The sequence below is a fragment of the Planococcus citri genome, chromosome 5 (genome assembly GCF_950023065.1).
Source record: "Planococcus citri chromosome 5, ihPlaCitr1.1, whole genome shotgun sequence".
Classification (NCBI taxonomy): Eukaryota; Metazoa; Arthropoda; class Insecta; order Hemiptera; family Pseudococcidae; genus Planococcus; species Planococcus citri.
The window spans coordinates 51,412,251-51,437,431 of record NC_088681.1 but is presented as its reverse complement, the minus strand read 5'-3'; the positions used below and the strand labels follow the sequence as shown (position 1 = coordinate 51,437,431).

Genomic DNA, 25,181 nt, shown 5'->3' with positions numbered 1-25,181 from the left:
TTGCGTCAATACAGCAATGGATCAGATTATTGGGCTGCTTGGATCATGTGCATAGCAGTCGTACAGCCTGAAGAATGGCCCAAAGTTAATCAAACATTTCAAAAAGATCATCCAGGCGACACATTGAGCAAGTTCATTGTGGTAAATTTACTCATAGTCTTCTACAACACAATAACATGTGTGTAGGGACATCAATCAATAAATGCTGCAGACATTGAAATCCTCATTTTCACTGTTTAATTTTTCAGCAACAAAACACCGGCGATAAAGTAATGGCCGAAATGATGGCTATGATAGTAGATCCGACGACGTATAAACCGGCCACATTTACTCCAAAACTAGCTCAAACTGGTTTGGGTCCAGCTTCTGCTGCACCACCTCCAGTATCTCCAACTGTTTTGGTGCCAACTCCAGCAACATCAACTTCAACCCCAGCTGCACCAGGATCCACACCAAATCCAGCAACATCAACTGCACCATCAGCACCAGCACAAAACCCAGCCACTCCAACAGTACCACCTCAAACACCAGTAAATCCAATTAAAGCATCAGGCTCAACACCACCACCAGTGTCTCCTACAACACCAGCACCTCCCACAACACCGGCTCCATCTATTTGAAGTCTAACATACAATCCTAGAATATTTACTTACTTTTACCTAGGTAATTTTTTTTATATAATTTCAACTCTTCGTTCATTTTTTTTTATCACTGAAAAAAAAATCAATCATCAATGAGATATTTAATGAAAGTGGAATTTGAATACAGGTATTCGTGGTTTATTCAACCTTTTAAAATTGTTTTAAAGCATGTTGTGATTGTTGTGCAGGTTACTCAAACCCCTGAGTTCTTGAGAAAACTTCAAACAAGGTTACCTTTCCCATACAAATTGATGTACCTAAGTAATTTAATCTGTGATTTTCTTACAATGCTTATCACCAACAGAAACTTATTACGATTTCGTCGATGCAAAATGTGTGCAAAAAGAAGATGAAACAGTGAAAATGCGCTAACAATGATAATTTCAAATCACCATAATTTTAAAAATTATTACCAAGTACATAACTATTTATTCAGTTTTTCGAATATTTATGTACTTGTTTTTTAGTGCGAATTAATTTTCCGAAAAATACCCATCAAATAATGTAAATTACCGAAACGTTTTCATTTTTTCCCCAGCATTCAACATTAAATCAGCGCGAGGAAAACTCGCTCATTTTGAAAAATAAAATGAGTAATCCAAATGAATATCTTTTTTCAAGGACAACTATCTTGTACATACAAAGTGTGCATGGAAAACAAATTACATACATATAGGCTACACTTTGCATTCAAGGTGTCCAGAAACATGTAATGTGAGTGCTAAAGAACTGTGATCAACTGATTGCCAGTTTTTCAGCAATTGTTACCAATTTGAAAAATATAGGACTCGCACGAAATTTTTTGAACTGGACTGCTGGACACAACTAGATCGAAAGAGCATGTAAAAATTTGTCATCAGTCAAAATTTCAAGTGCTAAAGTGTATTTTTTGATTTTTGGTGAATTTTTGAAAATCAAATTCAAGTTGGAAATAAAAAAAAATAATTTACCTGGAAAAATAAATTTGAGATGTATCGTACTTTCGACATGCCCAATCGAATGGAAACGGTTTCAAACCCTTTTGAGCAGTTGTGAATCCTCCGGCAGATTTTTGAAACTTGAAATTTTCACAAAATTTCATCAAATGAAGATTGAAATCCAAAATTCACGTTGCACTCCAACTCAGATACGCTATCAAGTCGACTGAAGTGAGTTCAAGTCATTTTGGAGCCTCCAGCGACTTCTTAAAAATTCTTGGAACCTTTAGAAAATTTTTGAAACTTGAAATTTCCACAAAATTTCATCGAAGCAGTTAGAAAGCCAAAATTTATTTTGTAAACTTATTTCAATACGCTATGAAGTCGACTGCAAGTAGATTTTAAATCGTTTTGGAGCCTCCAGCGACCTTTTGGAAAATACCGGCGCCTCCAGTACATTTTCAATGCTCGAAATTTCCATAAAACTTTACCGAACAAGGTTGGAAATCCGAAATTAATTCTACACTACAATTGTGCCATTTTTTGAAAAACAGAAGTTTCTAAAAAAAAACCACCGGAGGCTCCAAAATGGATTGAAGCTGCCTGCAATCCACATCGGAATTAATGTCAAATATCAAATTTTCAAAGAATTATGAAATCAATGGACAAAAATATTTGTCAGATCGGAATACAAAAACGACTGGAAACCCCCTTCACTCAACTTCATAGCGTAAGTGAAATTAGTTTACAGAGTAAATATTTCGACTGTCTAACTCCATTTTGATTTTTAAAAATCCGCTGGAGGCTCCAGAACTGCAGGAAAACTTTTTTCAAAGAACAATGAACCACTGATATTCATTTATTTTGGCAAACGCAGACATTAAACTACAGGTAACAAAAGATTCAAAAAGAAGGTGCCAAAGTGGTTGGAGGTACTGTCGGTAGCATGCTGGGAAGTTTTCCAGCATTATCTTGAATGGATTTTCCAGTAAATGTTGTAGGTTTAAAGTTTGGGTCAATAATTAAGGCGATCATCTCCGCCATTTTATCAGTGGTGAGTTTTTCCTGAAATATTATGAGATTTTGATGAACGTGCAACATAAGTATTTTGACAGCTACTCATATAACGTTGCTTGGGGCAAAAAAAAAAATAGGCTCCGATCAAGTCGAGAAATAGATCGTATCTCAACAGATCTGATTTGATTCTGAACAAATCCCATCATATTCAGTTAGATGAAAGCAATCAGATCCTATCAGATGCGATTAAATCTGATCAAATATGTTTAGACCTGATTAATCGGATCCGATTGGATGAGATCAGATCAGGACATTCTCTGGATCCAATTCAACTTTCTAAACCTTATCAGATCCAATATTTTCTCCCTGAATAGATTGGTAGGTATCCATGTGAACATTCTATTTACCAGAATAAATTTGGTCAACGAGTCGTCTTTATTATCTTTTTTAAAAGCTTGATCGACTTTTGGCCATTCTTGAGGATGAACGATAGCGATACACATGATCCACGCAGCCCATTGATCCTTTCCGTCGCTATATTTTCGCAATATATCAGCGATATATTTATATTTATCCTTGATGTAACTAGCTGCAAAGTGATTTTATGACTTATTGCTAAAACGAATAATTGTAAGAATTATTCCAAAAACAGGAGATGGATTGCGAAACAGATACCAATAGAGACGTATGCGTCAGCCAAATCGTGATTTAGTCCACTAGCCTTAACATTATCTTGAATGATGTCTTCCATGGCTTTCCCTCCATTCAACTTTTCAAATTCTTGTATCACTTCTCTGACGTATTTGATTGATTTCCACATCAGGATCCGTTCGATCTGTTCGCGCTTTTCGTGCCAACCTTCATCCTGTTGTAAATTTTGAAAAAAAGTCTCGTGATTGTCCAAGTACTCAGGTATTGGTTGTCAGTAATGATGGAAAGGGCGAAGAAAATTTCAGTGAACATTCACCTGTTTTTAGAGCATGTGTATCTAGCATAACTTGATTATGATTTATATTTTCTTTTTCGATAGGTTCGCGATTGTGCTAAAAATAACATATGAACCAGGTTTTTTGAGAAAACAAATGAGTTGGTAAGCGAATATACATATCTTAAAAAGAGGATGAATTCTGAGATGAGGATATTCTTACCCTGGCCCATCTTCTTAACATATTTTCAAACGGATGTCTTTGATATTTTCGTAAATTTTTGAATGAAATTCCATGTGCTGATTTTTTGAACAGAAATGTCGAATATTATCTCGGTACAGGTTGTTGCAAAATTTATCTTTCCTCGTACTCGGTGCTAGTAAACGTTAACGACACTCTCCTCCTTTTGTACAAGTACATATTTCTCGGGGTCGAACTTACTTTGGTCAAAGGTTCTTATCATGGTTCCCATATCTTTGGTCAGCACCATGCCGATAATTATCCAAGTTTCGTCTTGGCGATCGAAAAATATTTTTAGATAATTGCCAAGCACGACGTTTTCGTCCTCAATCAATCCAAAGCATAAATCCATGAATGTCGACGTCGAATTTAGGTTTCTTTGAGGTATATAAGTGCCAGTGACCCAATTGTCTACAGTGTGAGACTGTTTTCCCGATGTCTGTGCAAGTAAAAAATTCAAAAGTATTCATATCAATAGAAAAGGATTAAATTTGATGAGATTTTAACATCGCCTGGATACAATTTGATCTGAGTGGACACCACAACTTATTTGGAATTATGCGTTATCAGCAAAATTACTTACATATGCATAAGTTCCAGGAATTTTGGTCAACACCTTTTGGCTTATGGCGTATCGTCGAATTTTTTCTCGGTATGGTAAAATGCCAGCGATTACTTGCTCGTTTCTGTCACTGTCTATGATAGCTTGAGCGTCTTTTTCATCTTGCGGAAGAAAATCTGCGGTTATTGTCGGTATTGTAGTGTAATATTCATCTACCAAGTCTTCCGTGCAAGTCCAAACAACTTGAGCCTGATGAAAATGAAAATTTTCTTGACAAAATGTGACCAGTACCTAAAACGTCCATTGAATTGGTTTTTCAAAATACATAAGTACCTGTGTTATTGCTACAGATGAATACATGAAAATGAGAATTTGACTAAGCATCGTGATTTTGCAGAACCTACTGTTCGAGTTAGGCCTACTTATTTATTTATTTTTTTTATTTTACAGACATAATTTTATGTAGGTAACAAAAATCGTCGATTATCGAGTTTGGCATTGCTTTCAATTCAAACGTGTTAGTTGGTCCCCGCCATTAGGCTCGTATCTCTGCACTGAATTGTTCAAATACATTATATTACATTTACGATACATTAAGAGCAGCTGCTCATACACAATACTCATTCAAAAAATTGCACGCAACGCTATGTGAGTCTTATTTACTGGATGTTTGTCGCAAACATCGTTTTAAATCTTGTTTATATGTACCTATATTAGTGTGATTGTGAGAATGATGGACAATTTGAATATTGTAATCATAAGTCTATTACTGATGATCATGGGAATTGAGGTAAGTTTTCACAAATATTGCAATAATTTTGAAGCCTCATTATTCATTTAATGAAAATCAAATTGAAAAAAAAAATAGAGCTAGATATCAAAAGGGAAAAAATTGCGCTGAATAGAATCGAAAAAATAACAGTATATGAGCAGATCTGATCGGGCCTGAATAGATGAAATCATAATATACCAAGTGCATATTTTGCTTACGAGGAAAATGTTTGTGTCTGAATTTGGATCTCATCAGACTTGATACATCCAGAAGAAAGTGATCGGATCTGATTTGATCCAAAATAAAGCCTGTTCAGTGATGATTGATGAGATCAGATCAGATGCAGAAATTCTCTCAATTCAATTATTTGTCAGATCTGATTAAATCAACATTTTGCACGATGCAAATTATTTTCCCCTCGAATTTTACCAAAAATTTCCAAGCTGTTTGAAAATTTGTATCATTAGTTTCTCAAATTAATTTCCCAAGGGTTCGATAACGGATCCCGTCAACAGTATAGTATCTTACTTCTCTCCTCCTCCTGGATGTTCACAAGATGATCAGGATGCCCAAGCCATCGTAGATTCTAAAATGAAGGAAGAAGTTATAGCCAGTATATTAACATATCGAGATAAAGGTCACAGAATCGCCATAAACGAACTGATAACGAAAACAAATTCAGGAGTAAGCCATGTCTTCAATTTAGAATTTTCATAATTTTTATTCAAGATCAGTCTCAATTTCTCTGAAGCTCATTCGATCAATTCATAAGCAATTTCTGTTTTGATTTCTCACATTCGCAGATAGCTTTCATCGGTGATGATTATGTTCCTACAGATGGATCAAATCCTCTATTCAAAGATCTATGTTTCGGTTTGGTAAAAGAATGGAGTATAGTTATCAGCGGATATTTGGCAGTTTTTTTCCAATTTCAAGACGAAACTTGGATAATTATTGCGTTGGTGCTCACTCCAAATATGCAGCTCATGATAACAACGTACGACGTATGTAAGTACCTAATGCATCCTGATACCTATACCTATAGAATTTCGGAGAGGTTGAGTAGGTATTCAATGATTCTCAATCCGTTTTTTTTCCAAAAGCTAGTTTGCTTTTTCTTTCATTAACTCTAATGCATTTTTCGTTTGATCAGATCACAAAGAGAAATTCCAAGACATGCTGGACAAACAAAAACACCCATTCCAGAACATGTTGAAAGTTTGGTGCAAGGTTCGTTACTCCGAAATTCACCTCTTTTTCTAATAACTTCAATATAGAATTATTTGAAGCATGTGTTTCCAAAATGCACTAAGTCCAAAAAAATATTGATAAGAAATTCATGGTACTTGGTACAATTTGGAAATGTAGAAATGGCCCAAATTGGCTGATTTTTTGATGTGGTGTAGCCAAGATTCTTGGGCACAACGTATCAAAAAATCAGCCCTTTTGGGCCGCAACTTTATGTTAGATGGCCTTGCAACCTCAGAATCTTTGAAAATGGACTTGGTGCGTTTTGGAAACACATGCTTCATTTTTAATATTAAGAATGTGTGTATCTATCCACAGCAAGATCGCGAAAAAGACGAAGAAGGGGAACTTAACAGTTGTAATGTTCAGCAAGATGCAAACCTCCTAGTAGCAGGTCAGTTAACGAGTTATCATCCAGTACAAAAATACCCTTGAGTAAACATCAACAGTTCATACAATTTTTGACTCAATTCTCTTTTTCATTTTCTTCAAGAACAAAACGACGGTGGCTGGCACGAAAATCGACAACAATTGGAAACTATATTGATGAAAAAATCATTCAAATACGCTCGAGCTGTAATAGCAATATTTGAAAATGCCAACGGAGGTTAACGAATTGAAGATATTATCATTGCGAACATTCAGAAAAATAAATTGAATCATGATCTTGCCGACGCCTATGCTTCCTTAGGTAAATTTAATCATTTATATTTTCTATATCTTGACACTAAAATAAATATAATTATGGGTTCATCTTCAAATTTTTACACTTTGACAGCTCGTTACATTAAAAATAAATATCAGTACATAGCAGACATTTTACGCCAATACAGCGACGCTCTACATCGATGGGCTAACTGGATCATGTGTATAGCTGTCGTAGAACCTGACGAATGGTGCAAAATTGACGAAGCTTTCAAACAAAACAAGACAGATGATTCGCTGAGTAAATTCATCCTGGTAATTCGACTCACCGTAAACTAAATATTCCCACCTAGTTAGCATACCTATACAATCATTTTTTTTGCTATCATTTTCAACAGCAAACAAACACCGAAGATAAAGTGATGAGTGAGATGATGGCTGTAATAGTTGATCCATCAACTAAACCTACGACGTTCACTGAAAAATCTGTTCCGTGGCTATCTGTTTTCGCACCATCTTTACCATCAGCCTCCAACAACAGTAACACCATCAACACCACCAGCATCTCCAACAACAGTTGCACCATCAGCACCGTCGACAACAGTAGTACCACCATCAAACCCTACCTCAATGCCAACACCAGCACCAGCACCAGCACCAGCACCAGGTTCACCATCACCAACATCACCTCCGCCATAGTCTACCTTGTACCTATACACTTCATTCCACATGCTCGCTTTAATGTATCACCGACATGGTGATCAAACTCAACTGGCAATAATTTTCTATTAGAAAAAACCAACATTCGAATAAAATGAAATGAAATTTAATTTTGTCATAATTCGAAAAACGAAATATACCTTATGAAAAATAGAAAAATAAATGAAAAATAAAGCGCAGGTATTCAAATTCATACGATTGAGATTTAAACTGACCTGCAGAACGAACAAATTACATACTTGGAAAGTTTCTTCCTCGCTCCTAAATTTGAAGAGTGATATTCCAAAACTCGCTTTGTCCATTTTCACAACTTTTCAGGAAAGAGGAAAAACAGTTTCCCTTTAAACGGGTTAATTGGCTTTTAAGGCGAGTTTAACACTTTATTTGGGTGGATTTATGATGTAGGAGTGTAGGTATACACTTCATCCACTAAATACTGCTGAAAAAAATTTCAATAAAAATTGACAAAGCGCGTTTTGGAACATTATTTTTTTTTTAATTTTCAGTGAATTGGCTATTTAGGTGAGTTTAACACCTCATTTTGGTAGGTTGATGATGTAGGAATGTGAGTTGATACTTCATCTACCAGGTACCGCTGAAAACCCAACTTCGATAAAAATGGACAAAGCGAGTTTTGGAATATCACTCTTCATTTGTTGAAATGGAAATAGGTATTCCTTTCAAACTGGGAATTTAAAAAAAAAAATAGTTTGAAGACTGGTTTTCCAAGGAAATTATAGAGGATTTCATCTCCGTCTCAAAACCCCAATTTGATCTACTGAAGTTGTTGTTTTTCAATTTTTGGTGAAGCAATTTGAAATTGCTTGAGAAAAATCAACTAAAACTGCAGGCTCCAGAATGGCTTAAAAATTTCTGGAATCGATTAAGAAAGAGCTAGGAGCAAACTTTTATTGGTTTTAGTTGATGAAATTTGAAATTTTTTGGCAACACTTATGAAAAAATGAACTTTCAAACTCGTAATCTTGAATTTGCGATGAACATGCAAAAATCGATCTAAAATATCGAACTTCATACATAATTAAGTATTCAGCTGCCGAAGTCGATTATAACGCCTTCTATAATGATTCTAAGTTACTGGAGTTGAATTAAGAATTTCTAGAGGCTCCAAATTGGCTCGAAAACTGTCACAATTGATTTGAGGGATTGACTTTGATAGGTTTAAGCCAGCCAATTTGCAGATTTTTGTCTCAATATTCATTTTTTTTTTTTTGCTGAAAATAATTTGAAAATTAAAATACTCCAAAAGTCGAAATACCAACTTCGTAAGCTAAAAATTATGTCTTAAGGTGAAGGTGAAAAGGTTTAAGCAAGCTCATTTTCAGATTATTATCTTAATATTCATTTTTTTTTTGAAAATAATTTTAAAATTAAAAATATGAACCAAAAAGTTGAAATACCAACTTCTGCAGCTAAAAATTAGTTCTCGAGGTGACGGCGACATAAATTCTCACAGTGAACCAAATTTTCAGTTCAACAGTCAACGGTCAAGTTTTTCAATTGTGCCTCTTCTCTCTCCCTATCAAAAATATTTTAAAATTATACCATGATTTTTAGGAAACCTGGAGACAAGATTGATGTTTTTTTGGGGAGTGAATTTGTGTGAGAAAGATCAAAAGCAAACCACGAGCAATCTACATAGCAGAAAAGTTCTGGAATTTCAATTATTAACTCAAAATTTCTCCTCCTTCTTTTATCCCTCTTCCAAGAACTGCGTATAATTTGGAGAAAATGAGTAATAATGAGGCTGGCAAACCCTTAAGATGAAAAAGTAAAACTTTCGGATAATTTATTTGATGAATTTTTTCAAGTTCTTTGCAGATCCTTTGGAAGAGAACGCAATTTCGGAATACGTACCTAGTATAAAAACTTTTCAAATTCGAGGACGTCAAAAATTTCATTTTTTGAGCAAAATACAAAAAAACATAAAATAAAAAGTTTGTAAAACAGAATTTTTGCAAAACCTTTTATGAAAAGGGAAAAAAACCACTCACCTACCTAAAAGTTGAACTTTTGCAGAGTTGTAGACAGCACAGTTTAAAGGATTTGAAATCACTTTACATGTACTCTAGTGAAAAGTGATAAATTGCAGCTTCCCTAGCTGCCTAAGAAAGGAAAAGGATTGGTCCAATATCGACAAATCACTTTCTGGACCAATTCTAATCAACTGTATGCAAAGTATGTATGACCTGTACCTACCTACCTATAATTAGCTATAATCAAAAACTTTTTTTTGGAAAGAGATCAGAATATCTACATTTTTACATTTTAGTAGAAAAATCGTTTTTTTACTGTTTTCCGATCGCAGAGTTAAAAAATTAAACCATATTTTCCCCATCAGATGAAAAATGATCATACCTACCGAATATACACATTCACGACGACATAATGTGATCTCATCTCATCCACCATTAATTACACCAGATGAAGGTTTTTTTCTTTTATGAGTTGAAATTACACACACACACACACACACACACACACACACACACACACACACGCACGCACGCACGCACGCACGCACGCGCACGCGCACGCGCACGCGCACACGCGCGCACACACACACACACACACACACACACACACACACACACACACACACACACACACGCGCGCGCCCGCACGCACGCACGCACGCACGCACACACACACACACACACACACACACACACACACACACACACACGCGCGCGACGCGCGCGCACACACACACACGCGCGCACACGCACGCGCGCACACACACACACACACACACACACACACACACACACACACACACATCATTACCGACAAACTCTACTAAGATGGGACCCTAATTTCTCACATGCGTTGTTCGGACCCCTATTTTTTTTAAATATTGAATACGTATCCTCCGCAAAGAAACAGAAATTCCACATCGACATTCATGGATTTATGCTTTGGATTAATTGAGGATGAAAACGTTGTACTTAGCCAATACTTGCAAGGATTTTTTGTCGTTTTAGACGAAACTTGGATAATAATTGGTATGGTACTGACCAAGGATATGGGGAAAATGATAAAAACATACGATGATAGTAAGTAGACTAATTAAGAAATTCTAAGCCGACTAAACGCTTTTTACAAAACTATAAACTATCCGCAATGCAATCCTCGTTACTTTTCAAACTTTATTCATGTTTTCTAAACTCATTTGAGGCCACTAGAATCAAATCTCTACTTCTCCATTTTCGAACTTTTTGAGAAAAACGCAAAAAACCTCCCTAGCATTTATCGTAACATAAAATACCGAGGTAATATGTCTAATATTTTTGTACCAACAAGACGATAGTGACCCACATGTTTGTTTTACCCTACGCGTTGCCGTAAGAGTTCCTGGGCAGTTTGAAGTTAGGAGAAGTGAAGTTTTGTCTCCAACCGTACACTTTTTACATCGTTTTAGGGCACTTAATCAAAAATTTTTCTGGTAATATGGTGCTAAAAGTTGAAGAAAGCTTGGAAAGTTTGAGAAATTAAAATAATATTGCATTTTTGACCATTCATTTGGAAATGGAAATTATTTTCCTTTTTTTTCAAAGTAAAAAAAAATAATTTTTGTTAATAAAAATGAAAGGTGTTTTTTGGGGGAAGGGTCCTCACTTGATGAATTTATTCAATTTCAAGCCTAATTTCAAGGCATAACACTAGTGTTTCATTCGAAATCCGCCAGGTTCGTTTGAAAACTCGACTTCTCCATTAAAAAAGTAGAGTTTTGATTCTAACCCTTAACTTTACACGCTGTTTTACCATACTTCCTTGACCGAAATTCAAATGTTGACATTTTCATCAGATGCGGGACATGTTGTAGTATACCAAACCATGCTTAACTCATTTTCGAAAAAAAGTGGAGAAGTAGGCATTTGATTCTATAGGCCTCAATTTCTACGAATGATATTTTATAATCGAACATAAATCAGGTCACGAATTAACCAAATTTAAAGACCTTCGCAAATATCAAAGACATCCGTTCGAGAATATGTTAAGAAGATGGGTCAGGGTAAGCATAAATATTACTGTGAAATATCCTCATTCAATTCCCAGTATTTCTTCAGCTTTTTTCCGACTTACACGTCTAGCATAATCGTGAACCCATTGAAGAAGGAGATTTGGACCAAAATTCTATTGTGGCAGATGCTAATGCACTGAAAGCAGGTGAATACTTTTCCTTCCTCTCCTAACATCCATCCTTCGATCAATAATCAACTTCACACTTGCTTCTTCCTCTTAGAACAAGACGACGGCGGCTGGCACAAAAAACGTAAAGAAATAGAACGAATTCTGATGTGGAAATCAATCAAATACGTCAGAGCAGTGATCCAAGAATTTGAAAAGGCGAACGGAGGAAAAACCATCGAAGATATAATTCAAGATAACGTTCATACCCATGAACTGAATCACGATCTTGCCGACGCCTACTCTTCAATTGGTATTTTCTTCACAAACAATCACCCATTACTTGGACAATCTGTACCATATTGGACATGTGTACCTAGTTGTGTACTATGGATCTAATAAACAAGTAAATCCTTTGCAGCTCGATATGTCAAGGATAAATATAAATATATCGCCGATATATTGCGAAAATATAGTGACGGAAAGGATCAATGGGCTGCGTGGATCATGTGTATCTCTGTCGTTCATCCTCAAGAATGGCCAAAAGTTGACCAAGCTTTTAAAAAAAATGATAAAGACGATTCGTTAACCAAATTTATCCTGGTAAATAGAACTTTCACACGAATGCTAATCTATTCAGGGGAAAATATTGGATCTGATAAGGTCTGAAAAGTTGAATTGGATCCAGAGAATGTTCAGATCTTGTCAAATCCAATGTGATCCGACTGATCAGGTTGATCTTGACCAATTTGACAGGATTTAATTACCTACATCTGATATGATCTGATAACTTCCATCTCACTGAATATGATGGGATTTGTTCAGAATAACATCAGATCTGTTAAGATTGTGAGAGGGATATATGGCGGTCCTGCTAAGGGATATTAGGGACAGTTACCACCCTTGTGGTGGTACCACTGGAAAGCGTCGAGTGCTGGACCTACGTGTCCGGTGCTCGGCGCCGCGGCCGTCATTACATTCGTACTATCGTGTAGAGTGTGGTCCGCGTATAAGTTTATTAATCAGGTTGTCTAAGTTTATTGGTACATCGTGGTGTTGTACCCACGTTTGAGTTTATTATTTCATTTTGTGTCTTATTTTATTGTGTATTATTTTATTATGTATCGTGTCTGAGTTTATTGTGTTTATTTCATTTAAACTGTGTTAATATAATAATTCCGCCGAAGGAGGCATTTGTATTAATATATCATTCGTGTTCGTAACGTAACGAATAAATAATTCGTAAAGCAACGCGTTCTCGTCTTATTTCATATAAAGGTAATATTACTCATAGCCGGGGTAAGTCTACACACTCTTCAGGGGTGCTGAAAAACCTATATTATCTTTACATTGGCGCCTGACGTCAAAGTTAGGTAGTTAACGTGCTTTCTTTTACGCTTTTTCTCACGCAACCGCGTGCGCTTAAACCTTGGGCATCGCAGCTCATTTTTGCATGTTAAAATAGCGCTAACTTCCTAAATTTGCAACTAGGAGCTTTTTTAGCATCGAACGTGTCCAGAAATCCGGATTTTGGACCAAAACGAGGCGAAGATCGTTCCCAAATTTGGATACAACGTGCCACCATTGTGTAGCAGCCGGCCCACCCACGCCGCTGCCGCTATCGTGTACGTGACTCGTACGATTGTGTCGTAGCCGCCGCTGCTACCATTCAACGGTTACTACAAACGTTCCACGAGTTCGCGCGCTTTTTTCGGTGCGTACCTCGTGTGAAGATACTACAACGGTATCAGGCTTCTCATATACACTTACGGTGAATTTATTTTGTGTACATTTTATTTACGAAATAAATTTTATTCTCACACACGTTGTGCCATTATTTATGTCAAACACGCCACTGCGCCGTAGCACTCGTAACGTAGGTCGAGTAGATTATAACGAACGTTTGTTACAAGGAAAACCCCCAATCACGCCGCAGTGCAGTTAAATCCGTATCAGATACTGTTTACGAAGATTCTGTTAACATGTCGGACAACAACGGACTGCCGGAATTTAATTTCCCAGCACTTCCTGATAATGCTGAAAGCGCAATAATAGCTGCGTCCATACGTGAAGGATGGAACGTACAGAAGGAACACATGTTAAATCTGTACCGTCAGCAGCAACAATGCAACAACGATGTTGCAACTAGTACTCAAGCCGCACAAAACGCGCGCCTCGCGGCTCAAGATGCTGCTACTTCTGCATCAAATGCTGAAATTTCAGCTCGTAATTCTGCATTTAATTCCGAAGAATCTCGAAGCAACTTTGCTAGCATACAAAAATCCATCACTGATTTTGAGGCTTGGGCAACTCAACAAGCCACTGAATTGGCGGATTTACAATCGAGTACTAACCATGCGATTAAAACGATTACATATCGTCAGAATGCAACAGATGAAAAATTGGATAAAAATATACAAGAAACAAAAGAGAATACCTTACTGCGTGTTATGATGTCGAAAGAAATGATACGTACGAAAAATGTGATCGAAGCATCACCACAGCAGCTACAGCTAACAGCTGCAGCGGTTAACCAACCCCCTCGTAACGATTACGTCACAATGAAGAACGCAGACATCGTGTTCACTGAAGCAAACAGATTTCACCCACATGAATTTATTCAAGCGTTTGAAAGTCACATGAACCTATACAAAGTTGACGAGTTGCAAAAAGCTGCAGCATTCAAATCTCTCGTACAAACAAAGGATGCTGCACAATGGAGGCAAACATGCTTCAATACGGCGTCATATGAAGCAACTAAAGAGAGCTTCCTAAATTATTACTGGAATACTACTGTCCAGATGAAAGCCGAACTACAATGTGATCGAGTAAATAAAGCAACCAATTTACAAGAATTGGTAGCGTTTTTAGTTCGCTGGACTCGTACTCTAACACATTCAGGGCTACGCCCACCCTCGTTTACTATGTTAATGATGCGCACAAAGATGCCAGAGCAGTTCCATAAAGATCTGCCAATTTCGCACACGACGACTACTGAAGAATTTATTGCTAACTTGCAGTCCATCTCTGAAAACTACCAACGTCTGTGGCACCAAGAAATTAAACTGGAACCATTTTACAGAGGTCAGAACGGCGACCCTAGGCGCACCGACATACCACAAAACCAAATGCGCGAAGACCGCCAGTTTTTTAATATACCGCATCCACTAGGGATGCCAAGTGAAAATTATCTTTACCATAATTTACAGGGCCGTGCCATTAACGGCAATCCGATAAATCCTTTTTTAGCCGGATACCGCCGAGTGAAAGGCGGTTATAATCACAGTAGATGGGCCGACCAGTACCCAAAATCAAAACAGCAGCCAGCTATTGCTGCACCTCCCCCTCCCTCATCGAAGGAGATGGTACCATTTACTGGCAACGTGCCTAATTTTCCCCCGCCCAATAACCAAAAAGCGAAAAGCTACCCAGTAAAATACTTAGCATATGATGCTAACGGTCACTGCATTGGAGAGTGGTCACCGATCACAGGCCAGCTCGCAGAGCCGGAAGGCCTGGATGAGTTCATGAACGCATCAGATTCACCTGTTTTCACGGATTTTTCCCGTGATGGATCGGGGAAACCCGCGACTGATGCGCTACCGGCGTTTTATTTAGCTTTCGATCAATATGGCGAGGAGTACGTACCGGAGACGCAAGTGGAAAATCAAACACAACTCCCTTCGACCACCCCAACATCTCCTATACCTCAGGAGAGTATGTTTTCAGCACAACAAGTGCAATCTATGTTGCGAGCGCAACAAGAAGTAGCTACGCTGGCAACTAATGTGGCTGGTATTTCGTTCGCGTCACCGCCAACACCTACATACTTCGCCACAATCTACGATACCTGCAATTCAGCAAGGTCCTACTACGGCACCGTTAACAACTATGGGACCAATACCTCAATCCACGTCTGGTGCTACCCAGACGACTACTCAACCTATATCTGGCACAGTTCCGGGAAACACGAAACGCTAGATGACACGGAGTCTACATCTAGTAAATTAGAGACTCCAATTATAAATAAATCATTGATTTTAAATGACTACCAATGGGTAGGAGATAGCCTCGTTCAATTTATTTGTAGAGGTCCTATAAGACAAGCTTATAATTTACCATCTTGCGTATAAGAGCAGATAAGCCTAAATGAGTTAATTGACAAAGTGTGCAATGCTAAATTTCCCCCAAATACAACATTCGTCGTATCTGCTTGCCAAGTTGAATTAAATTTTTTTAGTGAACAGTTCGAAGAGACTGAAAAGAAATTACAAACACTGACAAACATGATTTTTGACGCTCATAAAGCGAAACATATTTTGCTACTTATGCCCGTAGTATTGCCATATCGCGATAAAAAACACGGCGTTAAATTAGGCAAATACATTAAAATTCGCGACATATTCATACGTACAGCGGAAGACCCCCGTATTACGTTTATACGCGATCTAGCGTACATGTTTCTATGTAATGAAATTATAACTCGCACAGACGATTCTTGTTACGTACAACCAGAAGCATCACCTGAGAAATGCATAATGCCACTCATGAATAGATTCCATTACTGCGAAGCAATGAACAGGTACTATCCTGAATTATGCATGTACCCAATAATACTTGACATGATGTGTCAGCATTTAATGAAACACGAAGGCATTAGCCCTTCAGATTTTTCAAACGCTAAAGCTGACTCAGATCCTTTTGGAAATGAAGAAGCGGAAGAAATTGACGAACAGGTCAAATTAAACAGGAGCACAATGAGGGCTCTCGTGCAACTATTGGCACAAAGAATTGACTGTTCTCCAGCGACAGGCGAATATAAACGACGGGAATATATTCCTGATGGCCACAAAGGCTTATTTTATAAAATTACATACGAACCGCCCACCAAAGCGGCAAAACTATCGCGATTATACGAGTACAACTCTCCATTAGGATATAAAGAAATCGTCGAACGCGGTGATAAAAAACGCACAATCGTTAAAGATGAAGCTAAAAAGTCGCCTGAAAATGACGCACTAAACCGATACCTCATAGAAATGCCGCACGAACTAAAGGCACTCGAAACGCATAAAATAGAAATCATTAACAATGGCAAGAGCCCACCTAAAGTTAAAATGAGAAAACTCTACGACATACCGAAAGGTATGACAAAAGGTGCCAAATACTACTTGTATGAATCACCACTGGGTCCCAAAACGATCAAGGTTAATAAGGACAATACTAAAGAAATAATTGCTGACAACGCAATCCAATGTGACCCTAATGTGGAACTCAACAATGCTATCACTAGCTTACATAATGTACTAACGTTAAACGATCACTACGTACATTTTGAACCTCAAAAATCAAAAGATGGCATTGAACCTCCGTTGGTTATGATTCTCAAACACACCCCAGATATGGGAGAACATATTTACAAAGTCACGGAAATTCCGAATCCGCTGAACATTCAGGAACACGACGATGTCGAAAGCGACACTGACTCCGGGTTCGATGAACCTGATGACGTAGTGCCTACGTTTGAAATACACAATGTTGGCATAAATGCACCTGCTACCATCGACGAAGATGATGTTCCCGAGGATTCGAAACCTCATTACCCTAGTCAAATGAAAATTGACCATATTACAGCAATACCTATTTTCATTAACAACATGCCTTTACCAGCGCAGCTGGACTCTGGGGCACTGCCCAATCTTATGACGAAAACTCTCGTTGATTACATCACTCGTGAACACCCACAGTGAATTCGCTACGTAAAGTTAAAAAACCCTGTAAACTTGCGCATGGCAGATAACTCACTCGTACGTGCGATGACTCATTGCGTTGAAATATGCGTAAGATTAGGCAAACATAGGGTATGCCTACCCTTTTACGTACTCGATACTGCAGGCAAATCACTGCTGATTGGACGCTTATCAATGCGTCACCTTGGTATAGTAATCAATCATCGCTAGGGGCACGAATATGCTGAGTGCCACCCAAAAAAGGCAAAGTCCTTTAACATTCCTTTCCTAACACCTCAGGAAATTGAACAAATTTACCCGATCAAGAAGGTAGAAGTGCATAGAAAAAATAAGCGAGAAGCAATTCGCCTAATTAGTCAGAATACATTCTACATGGATGAAGATTGGGCTCACGAACAAAGCAAAGCTAGAGAGCTTTACCTCACAAACATGAAAAATGATTTGAATAATTTAGTAGTTACTGAGCGTATCACGCTAGAAGAAGCAAACGCTGCTTGGGAAAAACTAAAAAACTATTCAGACATTTTCAGCTTCAATGCTGGAAGATATCGAGGCGAAAAAGTCTCTTTCAAGTTTAAACATGGTCTGGAACCTGAGTTAAAACACTGGAGAGGTGAAAAATTCAGACCGTCACAAAAAATAATTGAAGCGCTCAGACGTACCATTTCTAAAATGCTTAAACTCGGCATAATAAGACCTTCAAGGTCCAATTACATAAACACAACTGCACCAGTCATCAAGAAAAATGGTGATATACGGCTATGTTTAGACGCCGATGAACTAAATAAAGTTTTAGAAAAAGTGCTCACTGAGCCTAATTCAGTAGAATACATAATCTACGAAAATCAAGGCGACAATTTGTTTTGCACACTTGACTTTACGTGCGGTTTTTGGCAACTTGTCCTTGATGAGGCCTCCCCCAAATTTACCGCATTCCAAGTATGCGGACAAGTTTACGAATTTTGTAGATTACCTTATGGCCTGAACATATCAAGCGGAGAATTTGTCTACATGATAAATAAGGTTATTCCTGACCAAAAAGGCATTACGAAATTCGTAGACGATGTAAAAGTGTCCGGAAAAACATTCCAAGAAACACAAGAACGTTTAATTTACGTATTCGACAAAATTAGAGAAAATGGGTTAAAATTGAACCCTAATAAAACTCAATTTTTCCGCACCTACGCGGAACACTTAGGTTTCGTAATATCCGAAAATGAAGTCGCTAAACAAAGTGACAAAGTTAAAAAATTCATGGATTACGTAGACAAACATACAAAAAGTGGAAAATTTCACATTACAACGGTGAAACAATTACTACAACTCGTTGGCCTAACTGGCCTCTACAGAAACTTTATACCTAATTACATGCAAATACTTGCACCTATCTATGAAACTACTCAAGGAAAAAATGCTAAAGATGGCAAAATAGAGTGGGGTGAAGAACAGCAAAAAGCTTTCGAGGAGCTTAAAACTGAGTATTGCAAAGACTTTAAAATACAACCACCGCCGCCTGATGGCGAATTATGCTTAGATACGCAAAATACAGCTGACGCGATGAATGCGGTATTATTTTACAAAACAATCGACCCAGTCAGGAAACAGGAAGTAAAACATGTATGCCTATACGTATCAATAGCTTTCGAGGAGCATCAAAAACATTTCACTCCATTCGATAAAGACATGATGGCTCTTGTTCAAGTTTTGAAAAAACTCCAAATGTGGGTACATGGACGTGTAATAAACGTCAAATCTCATTTACTAGCTACGATAAACAGATATCGAGAAATGATGCAAACTCATAGAAAAGCTGCATATTGGATTACGATGCTAAATTGTTTTGATTTACGTTTTACGCTTACATCATCCAACAGAATGCTATACGTGTTACATGCACCTGAACTAGAGATTAAGAATTTTCAAACGTTGATAACTACGTACGACATAAATTTTCTAGATGAACACGTACCAACATTAATGGCTAAGTTATCAGATATTACTACATATCAACATAAAGACAAAACATGTGGTAAGTTGCTCAAAGAATTACGACAATATCAGTCATCGGACAAAAAGTCCGAAATTGAGAAAAAGAAACATTTACAAAAACGTTTTGCAGTTCGTGAAAGAAAGGCTACACATGAAGTTTCGTCTTCCGACACACGTAGTGAATCCGATACTACTTAGAAAAAAGTAAAACTAAAGCCAATTTTAATGAAAATTCTACCGGATAAAACACAGGTACCCTATCTACCTGACGAACTATTCTATGACACTGTAGATTTCTTACACACCGCATATGGCCATACAAGTGCCAACAAGCTCGATATGGCATTTCGACGCATCTACTATCACCCTCGATCACTCGAATACATTCGTGAAATAACCAATGCCTGCTTGGTATGCAAATTAAACAAAAATTATTCACAAGCGAAAAGCATTGAATTTGGAAAAGTTGAAGCTTTCGGCATAGGAGAAGTCATTTCAGTTGACATTTATGGCCCAGTGCCAGCTCTGGAAGGAAATCCGAAATACTTACTTGTCGCAAAGGACATTTTTACCGGTAAAAACTGGATTCGCTCAATGCCTGAGATTAAGGCTGCAAATGTCTGCCTAGAAATGAAATACATAATAAAAGATATTGCTAAGTACAATACCACAATTAAAAAAGTCATCACTGATAACGGTAAACAATTTATTAGCGAAGAGTGGTACAACCTACTCCAAGATCGTAACATTAAAGTTTCGCATACAAATGCATACAACCCTCAATCTTCATCGGTTGAACGCACCATGCGAGTCATTGGTGACAAATTGCGCACAAAAATCAATAAGGAACACGATCCTTACACTACCCATGCAAATTGGTACCAATATATTCACGATATTGAGGATGAAATTAATAACACCCCTGGTGTATTCGGCTTTAAGCCAAATGAAGCCTGGGGCATCTCAGACCCCATTAGCGAGCGCATGCCTCACAAACAAGCACCTTACAATTTTGCCCACAGCCTAATTGAACTTCTGCGCAAGCTAGAAAAAAATAAACTTCCATCGATGACTATTGAGCAAAATTGGACACATAAACTTGTTCCTAACAAGGACGTCATAATCGAACCTGACGGTTGTGCACGCGTCACTGCGGACGGAGCTTGCTCCAAAAACGGTGACGACGACACAGTCCCAGGGATCGGAATTTGTTTCGCCCCGGAATCGGACAAAAACATATCAGTTCGAATTGGTGAAAAAGGAAACTTTCCTGTATCCAATAATTATGCTGAATTAATTGCAATATTAATCGCATTAATGACTATGAAGCGAAATGGCTTCAAAAAGGTGAAATGTTTCTCCAATTCGAATTATGCTGTCAAAGCGCTTAATCACACTGTCGAAAGATGGAAGAAAAACAATTGGCTCAATTCAAGGAAAAAACCCGTTTTCCACAAAATAATTTTCGAAAAAATTCTTAAATTAAAAGAACAATTCGAACACGTCGAATTCATTCACGTTTATGCTAGGAAACTGGAATATACCAACATCATCACAGATCAACTGGCGAAAAAAGCTGTGTACACAACAGATTTACTTGAATTGAAAATTGACAACATGTCATCAAAACAAATCATAGAAACTTACATACGTGAGAAACGTAGGCTCAAAGAAATAGAAGAAGAGTACAATTATAACAAGGAGCATCCTGACCCTACCACCCTACAAGTGGGTGACCTAGTATTGCTAACAAATCATAAACTATCCAATAGCGATAGACTAACTGGTGAAAAATTCTATCCTAAAAAATCGGGACCCTTCACGATACTACAAAGGTCAGGAAAAAATTGCTACCTACTTGAGCCAGTGGATAACTCCAACATAAATCGAGTAGCAAATGTGAGGCAACTCACATTATTCATGACTCAGACTGAGATCGACAGAATGAGAACAGACTCATGCTTACATTCTTACATAGATCAATCCGATATGATCAAAAAGATCAAAACCTTTTTAAACAATTACCAAACTAAAGATTACAAATCTACTTCAACTGAAGACAGTGACACTCGTTTACGACGCATCCAAGGTATCCCATTGGCTACGGATGCTGATAAAGCAACATTTAATAAAGGATCTCGAATGATCATTAAGAAAGTAATCGACATTGCGCGAGAACAACAATTAAATTTACGAAATCTGAAAAAATTAAACAAACATATTACTGAAACACCTCAGAGTTCAAACAAAACCTCATCTGATGAGGGAACTCAAAAACAAAAAGCACACATCGAGCGCAAAAAGAAATACAAAAAACAAAAAAGGCTGAGTCAGAGCCTGTACTTCAACAAAAAATTATAAATAAGAAAAAGAAACCTACTGTCGCAGACAGAATTAAAGCTTCGACACAAGCGTCAATCAACAATAAACCTAAACCGAAACTGACTGGGGCAGGGCACCCTAAACCCACCCCCAAGCCGGTTAAAACACGCATTTCTGCTCGACTAGCAGCTAGATAAGCAAAAATTGGTGACAAGACCAACGCGAATTTGGACACTCAAATTGCACAACTAGAAGATCTACGTGATGAAGGTTATCTATCATACTATGAAGAAAAACCAAAACCTAATATTACTTCACTGAAAGTACAATTTGGAACAAGAGACCCCCCCAAATTACCCAAAAAGGTACCACCCTCCAATAAAAAATGGATACCCACTCAAGACGCAAGTCACGACCCCATGGTCGAAGAATTGAAAAATTTAAACTTATACCACGTAAAACAATATGAAGCTTCTTCCGATAGCGAAGGCGAATCTACGAAAACGACGCGTAAAAAGAAAAAAGTCAAATTCAAATCGGACACCTAATCCGAACACACTATACTACTAAAACAATTGAAAAAATTGAAAATTGATCCTACAGAGATCGACGAAGCATTATCTGAAAATTCGCAGATCCGAAATCGTAAAAAATTCATGGAGGAATACGCTAACCTAGCTAAAAAAATAAAACCACGATACAATTCGTGCATTGACGAAATTACTAAAAGAAATATTGCCTTACGAGAGCAACAACGTTACAAATACGGCAAAGCACGTGAATCGCATAAAAATCAAAAGAAGAGCTCTTGACACAAAAAAATTCAACCCCGAATTCAGAAATTCCAAAAAAATAATCTGCCAACGTTGGCAACATAAATTAAGAATATTTTTCACATTTCCACATCAGGTACATTCCTACAAGATACTTGATTACGAAATCGAGAAATTCTCGAAACAGTAATCGCCTTGATTGTCGGTACGAAATTTAATTAATGGATTTCTCCATGTTCCACTCAAAATTTCAAAAAACCGTCAACGTAGATGTAAAATTTGGATATCTAAAACCCTATTTCCAGCGAAAACGCAAAATTTTTAAACCCAACCAAATTCAAATATTTTCCAACAATGGAAACGAAAATTCAAGTCACGACAAGTTTTTATTGACAACAACGATCGTGTTATGCTATCTCGCGTAGGTAAAAAGACAAGTGCGAACTCGATTGTCTCTCACGACAAAAAGTTAATTCCGCTCACAGTAGTGAATCAAATGTAAACCTTTACGAAAAAAATCAAAGTAAAAAACAAGTCGCGTGCTGTGTCGCCGGATACCGTGAAAATTACGTGACAATATTCGTTTCGACGTGTCGATATAATTAAGATACCTTTCGAAGAATCGATACTTTCGATCACGATGAACGCTCATCAAGCAGCTGAACACCCCGACGTGCTCATCATTTTGCATCCCCATGATCATGGACTACGCTCAACTATGATGCGGACAATTCAGGAAGTATCAGTCGATTTTGAAATTAATCTGCTCCAAATGATGCGAATCCTAAACACGCTCCATCTCACTCACGCGCGTGAAGTAACGCAGAACCAACAAATGCGAATTCAAATTCGCACCAGCTACGAGCATGCTGGAACCATGCTCCATGTCACAATAAATGGACACACACGCCGACCTTTTAAAACGTCCATCAGAAAATTCCGATATTTACTATCTAACTTCGCTCAGCAAGTTCCGGCTGCCCAACTTTGAAGCAAAATCGCTACGTGCATCAATTTTGTTTTACCTAGATTAAAGTTAAGTTAAAATTAGCATTATTATTCTATCTGTAAATTTTACCTCATATTTTCAATACAAAATTTCCACGTGAAATTGAGTCGTCTATTATTTTGCGATTACAAAGTCGAATTCTCGAAACACATTGGAAAATCAAAACAGGTAAAATTTAAAATACGTTCTCAAGTGATGTAATTAAAATCAAAAACCGAGCACAAACTGGCCTCAAGCCAACGACAATACTCACGTAAGTATAATAATCTCAACCTGAGGTAAGTAAGTACTTTTTAATTACACATCGAAATATTACCAGCAAGTAGCTGGAGCTTTTTTATAATTTTGGTACAATTCAAAATTTTCAATCGTATCACCGAAGTACGAACACCACAAAACCAAAACATATGCTCCAAGAGCATTTCGATGATTTTATTTCCAAACTTTGAATACCCCCAATGAAATTATAACTACCTCGGTAACCAAAATTCACATTTGAACAAAAAGTCAAACTCTCACAATTGTGCATACTTCGACACGTTCGTTCATGGAAAGCGTTTCCAAAGCCTCGCAAACCTGAAATTTGGCAACTATGCCAACCACATACCAATCTTTCTCGACTCAATCGAAACAAAAATACCCAGAATTATCTACTTGATAAAAATTCAAAGAATAATTCTGCATCGTAGCAGATTTATACAGCAAGCTTCGACGGTCTCGTCGACACCGTTCAATCACTCACACACACACACACAAAATTATCTTCGAAATTAGGCAACAAAGCCTACGAGTTCTGATCGAAAACTCGCAAACGAAGCAAGCATTTGCAAGCCCACAGCGGCTCGGCGACAGAATTCCTAGAAATTCTCCAACGAACCTCACTCACACTACGATACGATTACGTAGATTACATAGGATGAGCAACGAACGCCATTTTGTTGTACATCAACGGCACATACACGACACTCGCCACAGGCGACAGCGGTAGGAGGGGAAATCAGATAAGCCGCTCTATCCGGTTGCCTCGAGGCATACGTCGCCGAAAACCAAACCATTTTGTTTGTGTCTTTCATACGAGTAACGTGTGCGTCCGGTACATTACGAATTTATGTGCTATTTTAGTGATGTTCGGCTAATTTCGCTTAAATTTTTGCGTTTGCCGTGTTAATCCATCTTATTCAAAGCATTGTGCGTGTGATTTTTTCATTAAAAAATCCGAACTTTACGCATTTTCCATTACTTGGAAAATTTTCGTCACGTGTTACCAACGCGACCGCGTGTTGGCAATTCGCCGTAAAATTTTTCCTCGTGAATTTCAAAATTTAAAATTGGCCTTCATTGGGCTAGAATTTAATTTACTCGCACTTGGTTGTGCAAGTGTGTCACCATTTGGAACTCCGAGTACTTATGTACTCAAGAAAAAGTCCAGGAGTGGATTAATAAATCACTCCACTTCCAGTACCTTCACACCCCAGCGGTATCCTTTATCAACAAGGTGAGT

The 25,181-nt window shown here is 37.6% G+C and overlaps 2 protein-coding genes across 5 annotated transcripts in view; one reads left to right on the top strand and one right to left on the bottom strand.

Moving 5' to 3' along the window:
* Window positions 1–25,181, bottom strand: part of LOC135849338 (uncharacterized) — a 181,731-nt gene that overhangs the window by 70,276 nt on the left and 86,274 nt on the right. The window contains exon 1 of one of the 4 annotated variants that reach the window (XM_065369720.1): window positions 3,943–4,158. The exons of the other annotated variants lie outside the window; for them this stretch is intronic. Within the exon in view, the coding sequence (XP_065225792.1) occupies window positions 3,943–4,093 (151 nt within the window). The 5' untranslated portion in view covers window positions 4,094–4,158. Of the gene's footprint in view, window positions 1–3,942; window positions 4,159–25,181 lie in introns of those variants that run through there. 4 annotated transcript variants of the gene reach the window in all.
* LOC135849335 (uncharacterized) overlaps window positions 4,898–25,181 on the top strand; it is a 38,828-nt gene continuing 18,544 nt past the window's right edge. The window contains exon 1 of the mRNA XM_065369714.1: window positions 4,898–5,093. Coding sequence (XP_065225786.1) covers window positions 5,034–5,093 — 60 coding nt within the window. The 5' untranslated portion in view covers window positions 4,898–5,033. The remainder of the gene's footprint in view (window positions 5,094–25,181) is intronic.